The sequence below is a fragment of the Gopherus evgoodei genome, chromosome 2 (assembly GCF_007399415.2).
Source record: "Gopherus evgoodei ecotype Sinaloan lineage chromosome 2, rGopEvg1_v1.p, whole genome shotgun sequence".
NCBI classification, from domain to species: domain Eukaryota; kingdom Metazoa; phylum Chordata; order Testudines; family Testudinidae; genus Gopherus; species Gopherus evgoodei.
Genome location: NC_044323.1, coordinates 91,865,732 through 91,879,418, shown reverse-complemented (window position 1 = coordinate 91,879,418; position 13,687 = coordinate 91,865,732). Strand labels below are relative to the sequence as shown.

Sequence of the window (13,687 nt, the reverse complement as noted above, 5' to 3'; positions counted from 1 at the left end):
TTAAAAAAAGAATTAGATAAGTTCACGGAGGATAAATCTATCAATGGCTATTAGCCAAGATAGTCAGGGATGTAACCCTATGCTCTGGCTCTCCCTAGCCTCTGATTGCCAGAAGCTGGGAGTGGATGATGGGATAGATCCCTCAATGATTGCCTGTTCTGTTCATTCCCTCTGAAGCACCTGGCATTGGTGACTGTATAAGACAGGATACTGGGGTAGAAGGACCATTGGTCTAACTCAGTATGGCTGTTCTTAGGTAGTGTAGTTGTTCAGGCTCCGGCCTGCAGCCTGAGCTCTGGGACCCTTCCACCTTGCAGAGTCCTAGAGCCTTGGCTCCAGGCAGAGCCTGATTGTCTATACCACAGTTAAACAGCCCCTTAACCTGAGCCCCGTGACCCTAAGTAAGCTGCCATGGGCCAGCCTCCAGTTTTTACCCTTAGTCCATGGTGACTCATGGTTATTCAGAATGGGAAATTTCTCTCTTGACTTGATAGCCCAGATGTTCTTTTCCATTTCAGTTGTCTCAATGTATTTCTAGTTGTCTCTTATGGTCCATCATTGTCTCTTCCTGGGCTGGACAATGGATAGTTACTTGAACCTGGTTTTGTGTAAACCCTTGGTTTGGGAGGTGCCCCCTACACCTGCTTGACAGCTCACCACCCTGCTGAGAGCAGTTTTCTACATGCTGGAATATATAAATTCATAACCACAGGCTATATACATTTCTCATAATGACCGTCAAGTTCAGAACATTACAAGCTTTCATAAAGGACCATACTCAATATATTTTTATAGTACAAAGACATAACAGCAATAAGTTGGTTTAACTGCTTTTTTTGGGGGGTTAAACCTTCTGTTCTCCACTGGTGGTGTCTGGACCCTGATTGAGAATTTGAAACAATGGGCCAAATTCATTGCTGATGTAAAACAGTGCATATCTGCGGACACCAATGAAATGGTATCTTCTTACATCAGCTGTTAACTTGGCCCCAGGTCTATAGCGTTGAAAGCTAGTTCCTTGAGCAATTTTATTCTTTTTGCTTCGTACCACACAGAAGAAAACCTCAGCAAATTATTTCTTGACTTGGACTTAACAAAATCAGCTGATCTGTCTATAATATTTTCTGCTCTGTGTTTTGAGGCTGAAGTGTTATTATCTTATGTGGTAAATTTCTAAGAAAAAGTTCAGTAGCTTCTGTTCTAATAGTGCTTGAGTCTTCTAAGCAACATTATTTAATGGAAAGAAAATTACCCAGTTGGCAGCAATATTACTACTTCATTATTGCATTGCTCTTGTAGGCCTGTCACAATGACCTTTCCTTGCCTTAAATTACATTGTTTTCCTATCATCTGGTAGAAATGTAGCAAAAGATTTACTTCAAAATTGCTGCTTGTAGACTGTAGGGATCAGCATTGTAGATATCCGGACAAATTGCAATATTTCTGCCGACTTAGGCACACTTCTTCTTACATTCTCTGTGTATTGAGAGAAATTTAATATTGTGGGTAAAAATGGCCATGACTGTAGTTATTTTTGCTATATCTCATCTTCAAGGAGAAGCAAAAACTACAATACTCCCTTCTCTTGAAAGGACTAATAAGACTTAGTTGCTCCTCATGTTATCTTTTATTATTGGAAAATATTATTTAGAAAATCACGTGGAGTCTATATTGTATATGTTGCCCACACTACAACTCTCAACCGTGGATCTTGCAGAACTTGATAAATGTCAATTAAGCTCACAACACCCTTGTGCAGTTAAAGTATTATCTCCATTTTATTAATCGGGAAACTAAGAGAAGTCATTAAGGAGTTGGCTACATTTGGGGTAATGTGGTATATGGAGTGTAATTTCTAAAGCACACTAATGTGTTGCTGTCATAAACAGATGGTTAAGGGTTAATGTCTCTTTTACCTGTAAAGGGTTAAGAAGCTCAGTAAACCTGGCTGACACCTGACACCTGACCAGAGGACCAATGGGGGACAAGATACTTTCAAATCTTGGTGGAGTCTTTGTTTGTGTTGTTTGTGGTCTTTGTTTGTGTTGTTTGTTTTGTTCGTTGTTCGCTCTTGGGGCTAAGAGGGACCAGACATACACCCAGACTTTCCCAGTCTTCTGAATCAGTCTTTCATATTTCAAAATTGTAAGTATAGCCAGGCAAGGCGGATTAGTCTTATGTTTGTTTTCTTTCAACTTGTGAATGTTTTTCTTTTTGCTGGAAGGATTTTTACCTCTGTTTGCTGTAACTTTGAATCTAAGGCGGGTGGCGGGGGGAGTCCCTCTAGTCTATATGAATCTGACTACCCTGTAAAGCATTTTCCATCCTGATTTTACAGAGATAATTTTTACCTTTTCTTTCTTTAATTAAAAGCTTTCTTTTTAAGAACCTGATTGATTTTTCCTTGTTTTAGAATCCAAGGGATGGAGTCTAAACTCACCAGGGATTGGTGGGGGGGAAAGGAAGGGGGGACGTTAATTCCTCGTTTGTTTAAGATCTAAGGAGTTGGATTGGTGTGACGCTTCCCAAGGCAACCCAGGGAGGGGAAAGTCTGTGGGGGGGAAAGAAGTGGGGGTGGTTTATTTCTCCTTGTTTTAAGACCCAAGGGGTTTGGGTCTTGGATTCCCCAGGGAAGGTTTTGGGGGAACAGAAGTGTGCCAAACACTATATTTTTGGCTGGTGGCAGCGTACCAAATTTAAGCTAGTAATTAAGCTTAAAAGTGATCATGCAGATCCCCACTTTTTGGACTCTAAAGTTCAAAGTGGGGGAAAAAACCCTGACAGTTGCACATTAATTGGTCCGTGTAGAGCATGCTAATGCACAGTAAAGGTTCCCTAGTGCGTGTTAACATAATGCTGTTTTAAACAGCACTATGTTAAAATCATTTACACAGACCAATTAACGTGCAGCACATTAGTGCACTTTAGAAGTCACATCCCTCTAAAGCACATTACCTCACCATGTAGACAAGCCCTGAAAGAAGTTAAATGTCATGCCCAACATAAGGCAATGTCATGGTAGCACAGTTGGACTAGATTCTATAGGTCCTAGTCATTTTCTAACCACTGTACAAATCTGTAGCATGGGGATAATGTTACTTATCTCCTGTAAACATTTTGAGATCTATGGATGACAAACATATTATAAGAGTTAAGTATTGATTGATTGTTGAGACTTCTCTTAAACAAATTATCCAGCACCAGCTCTTCAATCATCATTTCAACATCATGGAGGAAAGTTCAGTGTATTTTTCAGATATACCTGATGAGTTCTTTGGAATGAGCAGAGAATGACTTATTATAAAAGGTATCTCTCTCTCCCCTTCTAAGTGAGAGACATTAATGTCAAGTGATCCTATTTATGTGGTTGAGGGAATCATTTATTTGATTAATTTAGCTTCTCTTCCTCTTCTCTTGGAATATCTGCAATCATATAGCAGTTTTATCAAATTTATTCATTACCCAAATGTACTCAATAAAGTCTTCAGATTTTATTTTGTGGACTGATTGCGCATATTGCCATCCAAGTTGAGTTTTTACATGTGATTAATCACATTGTATTATTTTCCAGTGACTTTATAATCCTTAACATCAAGAGAAGAGCTTGAAGAAGCTCTCTGGCTTTGAATCTTTCAGGGGGATAGCAGTGCAGGAAGGGGTTGCAGATAAATTGGAGTATGACATTTTTCAACCTTTTATTTTGTGGCTCTCGCATATTTTGTCTAAGGTACTGTGACAATTACCAAGGGTACAATCTGGACCGATGAACAGCTGTGTCCCCTCAGTTCTTCAGCCTGTTGTGCCTTTTACAGTGCTTTGTTATGAGAGCTACCACTCCTGATCTGCTCTCACACAGCCACTCAGTTATATTGTATGAATGCTATAACCAGCCACTCATGAATTACACTGTAAAACAAGACCGGCAAATTCCCAGTCCCAGACTCTCCCTCACAAATGTGCATTTTGTACTGCCCAGCTCTCTCTCAGACAACACAAGCTCAGATAAAGTCTGTCATTTTATTAATACAAAATGATATGTACAAATCTTGCTTCCTAAAGGAGCTTCCCAAACACTTCAATCCGAACAGTTTAGATAAAAACTATAAAACAAGTTTAACTACAAAAGGTAGATTTTAAGTGATTACAAGTAATGAGACACAAAAGTCAGAATTGGTTACAAGAAAATAAAAGTAAAACGCAACTAATGCCAAGTTAACAAGCTAGCATGAATTCAAAGCTAAGTGTCTCTCACCACATGTTTCAGCAGGCTTACTGGCTGAATCTCCTCCAGTCTAATGCTGCTGCTTTGTTCTTGAAGTGTTGTCCATACCATGAATAGAGAGAAAGGGAGAGATCATTTGGGGCATCTGCTCCCCTTTCTTTTAGCTCTTTCTCTTCTTCAAGAATCATCTCCAGCTGAGGCTCAGGAGATGGAAAGACTGTGTGGATGGGATCCCCCAGCTGTTTCTTTGTCAAGATTTAGATTTTCCCCACATACTCTTTCCTGCCAAAGAATGGCCCCTAAACCAGGTGATGGTCCATTCAATTTTGTTGACATCTGGCTGAGGCATCAGCTAGCCTTTTGTCTCTGGAGAACTGGTTTATGGCTGCTCCCTCAGACTTGGAACATGTCTTAGTAATACCATACAGAGGAATCTTATAACTGTACATGTCATATTGCCACAGATATTTTACCAAGACAATAATAATTAGCAAATTATGAGTTTTCAAATGATACCTCACAAGGCATACTTTGTACAAAATTTATCATAGTCTTGTAAAAGAGGTGAACATAGGGGTACAGACTGTCACATATTCCTAGTAAAATTAGACATGCACAATTTATTTCTTGGATGCAGAATTTAATTTTCACTCTCCCTACATTTACCATAGCAATGGGATGTGAATGTGGTCCTGGCTGTTACAAGTGTCTAGCTTGTTTAATTGTCTCTGTGCAAGGACTTTGTGAGGGATTTTGAGATATCTATTCTCATGCAGTGCGTTGAATGTGTAAATTTAAGATTAGTGTATGGCAAGTGTTTGTGTGAGATAAAGCTACCACTGAAATTTTCACAGAAATCAAGCACAGAAGGTGTATGAGCACAACTGAAGTGAAATAGTTTTTAATTTTTCACAGATATTCATGGACCTTTCCCCTTCCCCCTACTCTACTACTTATTACACTAAAGGAATACTGCACGCTTCATGATTATTCATTTTCTTTGATCTTGATGATTTTTATAGCTCTGCTAGAAGATGGACTCTCTTACTTATTTAGTCCATAGTACGTGCAATATGGTCAAGATTTTCATAAGTAAGTAGCAGTTTTGGGCTTTCATACTTGCTAAGAACTTTCAGATAATCTGGCCCCTTTTGAAAGTGCTAACTGCTTTCTGAAAAACAGATGTCCCAGACTGGGCATCCAAAATCATGAGCTGATTTTGAAAATAATGGCCTAGATGTTTCTCATTTTTAAAGCTCATTTTTCATGTAATAATAGTAGTAGTAATATTAATATCTAGCTTTTATATAGCATTTTCATTTGTAGATCTCAAAAATACTTTACAAAGGAGGTGACTATCATTATCCCTATTTTACAGTGGGGAAGCTGAGGCACGGGACTGTGGGGCGGGGGTGTGTGAGTGAGTTGCCCACGGTCCATCAGCAAGCCAGCAGTAGCACTAGGAATAGAACCTTGGTCTTCTGAGTGTAAATCCAGTGCCCTATCATTAGGCTCTGCTGCTCTGTCAGTGCCTGCTTCTTTCTTTGTTTCTCTTTCTATTACTTTTCCAGTATTGCTAAAAACAATAATAATTAAAAACTTCTGTTGGTTTCCCCCCCACCCCCACTCCCAAGGTGAAGGGGTGCTGAGAATTTTTTGAAGAGAGAAGAAGAGGTCAATTTTTTTCCCAAAAAAACTGTATGTTTATGTGGTAGCCATATAACTTACATTTATCTGTGCAATACCAGTATCACCTTCTGCTCAACTAGTGGCCTAAGATTTATGCTTGTGAGTTGTGAAAAGCTGACACCCCAGCCAGTTGGACTGGCTCACTCATCCTTTCCAGGGACTGTCTTGGATGCAGATCTTCTTGCAATCTATACCCACTTTGAAATTTAAATCTGTAGCGTTCTCCATGTCAGACATTTATCAGAACATACTGTAAATACTGTCATTCCAAGAGCAAGCTGATGTGAACATTCACAGATCAACCTATTCTTAGCGCCATCAGGAAAAACCCTGCCCTGATTTTATTTCTTTTTCTGATGAGAAGAGGGTTCCAGAAATGAGGAGGGGAGGGAGGAACAAGTGAATTTTTTTTTAAATTTTCCTATTGTTGTTTTCTTCCAGAGAGGGGGCAACAAAAGGTGTAACAACAAATCTATTTAAAATATAAGTAATCTGGGGAGCTGAATGTCTTTTAAAATAGACAGCCAACAAGTACTTAGATGAACCTCTGAAAAAGCAGGCATAAAAATATTGCCTTGCAGAAATTAGCTATGTTTTCTCAGGTGCCATTTCTGATCAGTACATTAACTGCACTTCCTTTCCTGAAGTCGCACTCAGAGAGGAACTAGAAGTTTGAAGGACTACATGAATCCCATTTGGTGGATTCATGTAGCTCCAGCTCAGAGAAATAGGCATAAGAATTTTGCTCAGAAAGGAGAATTAACAAATTCTTAGCCTGATTTATACAGAACAGATTTTCCTTCTGATTGTTCTTTCAAAGGAGGTCTCAGAGAAACATTATAAGGCATGATGATAATATTAACATTCAACAAAGATAAGTAACCATGATGATTTAAGTCCCTGAGCTGTAGCCATATATTTGTGTGTTTTTATTTAATAATAAATTTGGCTAGATCCTGTTAGTAGAAATGTGTTTGACAGTGCTGTGCCTAGGGTCAGGAATATTACAAGTAGGCTCCATGCAAGGTTCCCCAAATTGGTCTGACAATGAACCTCAGTTTTAGCTTGCCACTTAGAGCTGTGCAAAATATTTACATAGTAATACTGACCACTCTCTAAATTTTCCCACTCCTCAGAGAGGAAAGATGGCCTTGTGGTGAAGACATTCATCCAGGGACTCAAGATATGGGTAAAGTTTCCGCTTCTGCCACAAACACCCTGTTCTGTGACTTTGACCAACACACACAATCTCTCTGTACCTCAGTTCTCTGTCTGTGCAGTGGAGATATAATATTGCTTTTCTCTCGTCCATTGTCTGTCTTATTCATTTAGGTTTAAAGCTCTTTGGAGTATGGATTCTTTTTTACTGTGCACTTATACAGCATTTAGCAAAACGAGCTGTGATTTGGTTGGAGCCTGTAGACGCTACCAAATATTAATAATAATATTCAAGGCTCTTCCATGAAAGCGGATAGTTTTACATTCATTTTCCAGACAAACAAAAGTGTCACTGAAGTTCAGCATGGAATTTTTTCTACTATAAGGATGTCTATGGAAATTTTGAGGTACCTCTTCACAATGCAGTTCTGAATTTTGAGTCTGGTTAGTTGGGATTAGCATGGTTTAAGACATATTAGCACTGATCTTCTGATTGATTTGAGTTGCCCCATTTGGATTGAGAGGAGTTATTTTTACTCTTTCTCTAGGTTGAAAAGATGTAGGAAAGTTACAGTCTGTTGACTAGTTAGAAAAACATAGGCCTCCCTCCATTTTTTTTTTTATACAATCAAAATAAGAATACAGCTTGGTACTTCTTATTCTGAGGAGCATGCCTGGGAATTGATGATCACGTTTCTGCGAATCGATAAATTTTGCATTAATTTTGATTTATTGATGTATTTCTTTTTAAACAAGAAGGAACTGTGATTAGCTTGGGCGGCTCTGAGAAGGATTCTAGAGAGGCAAGCATACCTCTTGGTTACTGCCTTGTTTCATGGTCGGATTTATGCAGCCAAGGCACTGACTGCATTCTTCTGCCTGACATTATTTTATTTCGCCTCATCATTATGATATTTTATGACTTAAGGACAAGCACGCTCTGAGAACCTGTTCTGTTGTGCCACTGCCATTATTACAGGCTGAAGGCCTGATAATTGGAAATGCTGTGCACTCATGACTCCAGTTGAAATGAAGGGAAGCTGAAGGTGCTCTGAAAAACACGCCACTGCATTTTACATTTTTAAGGGATTGAGGCCTTACTCAGAAATTGAGCTGCTGCCTTGACCAATTCCCCCTTGACTACACAGCCCTGGAAATGAATGGATTTCATTTGATTAGAATGAGACCTGAACTCCTAAATTAACTCTGACCCTAGCTTTATAGTCAAGAAATTGATCAGATTTTAATCTGACATTACAATTAAACCTCATGTGTGCGATTAAGCTTCAGATTTTTGCCTCCATAATTGTAATGTTGTACCTCAGGAAAGATCAGAGACCCTTTTGTTTTGAGGCACTATGTAATTCCGTGCACAATGTGCTCCTGTAGCAGCAGCAACTGCCATGGAAAAGGTAATTATACATACCGAATAGAAAGATTTTGAAAAGAGACATCACTCCCAAGGCGCTGTAGCAGGAGAGGAGCCAGGCCCAGGAGAAGAGGCATGTGTTCCTCATCATTGGGCATCTCTCAGTCAGGTAGCTCTGTCTGGATACCCCCAAAGAGTTTTCATGTCTAGTCTGGCAAATTTAATAGGGAGGAAGAGGTTACTAAGGATAATGAGGCATGTGTGGGAACCTAGGTTGGGAAGCAGTTTGCCCAAAGGGTACACGATGTTACTGTTCTAGTAATATGTCACATAGGCTGCTTGTCTAACCACCACTGATTTGTTCCTGAAGTATGGTGAGGTTGCTGCTGTAAGACTCTGTGAGTTGCAAATGAGGAAGTTTAGGAGGCTGTTGATGTGGAAGAAAGCTGAGGTTAATTGAGATGAAGGATGGATATATCAAGGATGGGCTCAGCCTCCCGATAGTCTTTGTGATACTGGCCAGCAGCATGGTGAGAGAAACTGTGTCAGTTGCAGCAGCGTATGTGGTAAAATGTCTTTTGGGGTAATTTGTCCACCAGTGGACAGATTTTCAAAAGTGCTCAACTCCCAGCAGTTTCCATTGCCCTCAGTTTTGCCCTCAGATTCTGAAAATCTGGCCATAGCTCAGTAAATCCCACTGAAGAGAACAACCTCTTTGGGCAGAATATCTTTTCCTTTTTGTGGCTCACAGGCCTTCTCAACTCTCTTTTTTTTCCTTTTGTTTTAAAACGTATGCTTGACTTTAGGGTTGAAGAGAATTGCACAGAGAAAGTTTGTATTCAGTTTCTCCTTTTAAAAAAAAAACTTTGGCAATGTGTGCAACAGGGCTCCGTTTAGCTGTTTATACAACTAAAATAAATGGAAACATATTAATCATCTCTACACTTTCACACAGAAAATCACTTTCTCTGATACCTCTTTGGCCTACTGCCATAGAAAACGGGAGCTCATCAGCTGCTGCTGGCGGAGCTTGTTCTTTGATCAGACATTGGTTTCTATCCTACTGCTTGGATTCAGTGTCCACTTCTCAGTCAGCATAGCTTTGGTGTACATATTGCTAACAGTGGGGTGGGTTCTTCTTTTGATGACTAGGCTTGAAGTTTTGTCTATGCCTTTCTTCATCCTAGCCTGCACAGTAAAGCTCCACACAAACAACTTGCTAAGAGACTGTCCAGAGAAGTTGCCCTCTCCTGAAAAGAGGTTCTATACTGTCTTTCATTCACTTTTACGTTGCAGACCAGGGCTGGCTTTCCAATGTGGTGTGTTTACACCTCTATCCTGATTAGAAATACAGTTCCTGAGAATTACTGTATTTTCCAGATGTCGGTATTTTTTTCCAGTTTGGGTCCTGCCTGTTAATAATTTTATTTTCCTCTTCTCTTATGTCTTTAGCCAGTGAGACCTGCAATGATTTCCACCCCATGTTCTTCACGCATGACAGATCATTTGAGGAGTTTTTCTGCATCTGCATCCAGCTGTTGAATAAGACTTGGAAGGAAATGAGGGCAACCTCTGAAGACTTCAATAAGGCAAGAGAGGGGAAATTAGTTGACAGAGTTCTAAGACATGAATGTGTGCTCTTAACTGAGGCACAAGGGATTCATACATTCCTCTCCCAATTACTTCTCTTGAGTTACTCCTGTGTAAATCCCTTGCATGTCAATGTTGAGAAATCAAAGAGCAGTGGATGGGAGGGTCTATGGAGCCTTTCTGACCTTTTTCAGTTGTGTTACACTGCAGATTCTGAAGATAAATGCAATAAACCTCACTTGAGGGGAAACTTTGCCTTTTTATATTGTTAATACCATTCTGAAGTGCTGCAGCCCTCAAGACTGTAAATAATGCAGGGAGAGTACAACAGTGAGAATTCTGTGCATCCTTTCATTTCATTTGGATGTCCTGAGTGCTGAAATGGTAAAATATTCAAGAGTGGATATGATCCTGCTGCACCTTTAAGTGTTGTGCATGTCAGCAGCTGCAGTTTGAAGTAACAAAGCTTGCAATGCTAAGACTTATTAGAAGAGATTTGAACACTGACGTCTGGAATTCTATATTCCAGCCAGACTTGCCAGCAGGTACCCTCATCCTTGCTGGCCCATTTGACTGGCTCTTGATACCCTTGCCCAAGGCTGGGAATAGAGAAGTTGATGGAGAATGAATACTGGAGCCTCTAACAGCTCCAGTGTTCAATACACAGAGTCTTACTGGCATTAGACTTGGATGCTTCATGCCTAATGCCAAACTGAAATGTAGCTGAAAGAGAGTTGGCTGCTCAAGTGAGGAAAAACAGTCTTCCCTAGATGAAGTAGTGGTGGATCTTCAGGACACAGTGTGGACTGGCCATCTTTTAGATACAGATAGCTACCAATGAGGACATATGCTCTGGCAAGAGGAGGAAGGGATGCCCATAAAAAAGCACAATGTTCTTGTGTGGGATTTTCTTAATACACTTTTGTAGTTGACTGGCCAAGTATTTACTACCCAAAAATGCATCGGTAAGACAAATTCACTGGATAGTTTGAAAATTTAACTCACATGTATAAAGATGCCAATGCTTTTTAAGAGGTCGTCGTAATAAGTGACTATATTTAACAAATGCATGAATGGATGTTGATAACTGAAGCTATATTATCATCCCAGCCCAATAAGGATTTGGTATGTAATTGCTCTCACTCTGAATTGAGAATATACAACTAGTTGTCCTAGTGGATTAGTGTAATAGGGCAGTCCCATTTCTGACAACAGACAGTCCCCAAAAAGATTCAGTGGAGGATGAAAATTAATATATTTATTTTTTAGTATTATACATTGTTCTGGGGTTCTTTGGAAGACCAAGTGCAGTTGCCTCTCTGTTGTAATGTACTATTTAAACATTTAAAAGGATAGGATCTTTTAGCCCTTCCTTTTACAGATGAGTGTCTCTTTGGAGACAGCACAGAGCAATCCCCAAAGGATGCAGTTTGTTGTCATACATGACAAATTGCTTCTCCTCACTTTCTATCTTCATAAGCTTTAGGATCAGTTTTTAGTTTGAATAACCTTTTTATTGTCCTGATAATGTATGAAAATACCACTTTCATATCTTTTGTTAATCACTTGAGATGTGGAATTCTTTTTCCCCGAAGCTCAGTTGGAAACTTAGGTTGTGAGAGCCTTACTCCAGAATACTAACATTTCTACTTGAGAGCTACTCTGTAGTTTTTAATCATAATGAAGAAGGGATAGCTCTTTTAATTTAAATTTTGATTAATCAAAGTAAATTGGACATTCTAGAGGTATTGAGAGGTTTTACAACCTAGCTTGTGTGCACATTTGGAGACTTATTCCCCATCTCTCACACTAAAGAAAGGTGTATTGCTAGAAGTCGAATCATTGGGAACTCCCCACTACTTTCCCGTTGGTTCCTTAGTCTATTCTTAAGGCTTTGGTAAACCATAGATAAAGACTTTATTTCAGTGGTGAAATCCAGCCATTACACTCCATGCTGGGGAGATTCCATCACTGTTCATTGATTTTTAAAGTTTTTTTAATAGCAGCATACGGTTTGAAGAATTCTATTGTGTGTTTTCAAAGAGATCTGTAAGATCTCATGCTTTTTCTTTTAAACTCTCCCTCATTAAACTTTTTGTCAGCTCTGGCTATTACACTCACATGCATTAGAAAGAGACTCTAATGTTCCTCATATCTTAAAGAAGAAGGATGTTAACATTGTATTTGTAACCTTTTTTCAGAGTCTTAATATAGAAGTAGAAATCTGTATAGAATAATTCAGTCAGGCAGCTAAACTTATATTGTGCCTTTATGACATACTTTAGGGCTTACATTATTTATATCGGGTGCGTACTGTAGAAAAATTAAGATGTAGTTAGACCCACAAATGGAAACAACTCCATTTTACTTGAAACCTGTCTGTTTTTGGAGTGCACAGGTGATCAAAGACCCTTTAGCATGCTATGTCATCAGCTGTTGTTTGTAAAAGTGTGGCATGGTTTGTGCCTTTGTAAATATAATATTTCCTAGCTGTACATAATCATTCATCTTGTATATTGGTACATGGGATGCTTGTGTCTCAGTTTTACTGACAGGTCTGAGATTAATGTGAGTAAACTAGGGAGCTCTGAGTTAGTCCAGGGGATTGGTAATGGAATACAGAACCTTTCATCAATAGGGTACAGGTTTAAATCTACCTCAATAGGGACTAAATGGGAGATGATTGTTTGGTGCCCTATGTAAAAGATGTTTGGTGATCACATAAATCTACCACACCACAACAACTTGTGCTGATTGGCCCTTTGTTGCCCATCTCATCAAAGACTGTCTTCACTGCAAAAGCTAGTAACTGGAGTCCAGAGAGAGAGAGAGACACACACACACACTATTGGGCAAGCAACCAAAGAAGGGGTTGTCAAACCATTTGAGAGCTAATCCCCAGGTGAGCCACAAGGAGGCGCCCCAGCAGTGAGTCGTAAACAGGGTCACATCATCCTGGTTTTTGTAAACCCCCTGCTTTCACTGGCCATCTGAAGGAGCAGTTGGCCATGTGAGCTGGTGAATTTGACAGCAGAGTAGGTTAGTGCATATGCATCTCATGGATCTCCCCCATGTCTGTCATATGCACCCTCCACGAAATTTTCTTTTGAGCAACCCCCTGAGGCCAGCCCTCCTCCACACACACAGTAAAAACAATCCATGTTGAATATGAGATTCTAGGGACTTTTGAGAGCGGTGAGCCTAAATGTAAGTCAGTGGCTCCAGAACCGACTGTGATTATCATGGCAAAATCTCCTGTTCAAATCTCTGTCATCCCCAATAAAACCATACTTTGTGAACTTTTCTCCCTCAGGACAAGAATCCTGGTTATAAATCAACTATTTTTATTCTTAAATATAAACACTTTCTCAAAGTATTAAGCTGCTGTAATCATTTGCAGGGACTCAAACTCAGGCAGTTCAACATTTCAGAGGGACCTGTCTGGTTGTCTTGCATGAACATTCATCCATCAGACTGCCCTACTTAAGGTGTCTTGGCAGGTTCATGTTCAATTGGAATTGTAAATCCTGAGTCTTCCTGGACTTACTGTTGACCTCAAATGGTTCTCAATCAATATATAAAAAGTCTCTTCTTGCAGAAACCACAACACCTAGGTAGTCAAGAAAATTCACAGTACAGCTCTAAGGAGTAAATTTGTT

The 13,687-nt window shown here is 39.6% G+C and overlaps 1 protein-coding gene across 3 annotated transcripts in view; it reads left to right on the top strand.

Annotated features, from left to right (window-relative positions):
* The window catches only part of ELMO1 (engulfment and cell motility 1), a 464,971-nt gene that overhangs the window by 305,913 nt on the left and 145,371 nt on the right, over window positions 1-13,687 (top strand). For all 3 annotated transcript variants that reach the window (XM_030551368.1, XM_030551367.1, XM_030551369.1), the window contains exon 16: window positions 9,891-10,027. In XM_030551368.1, the coding sequence (XP_030407228.1) occupies window positions 9,891-10,027 (137 nt within the window). The remainder of the gene's footprint in view (window positions 1-9,890; window positions 10,028-13,687) is intronic.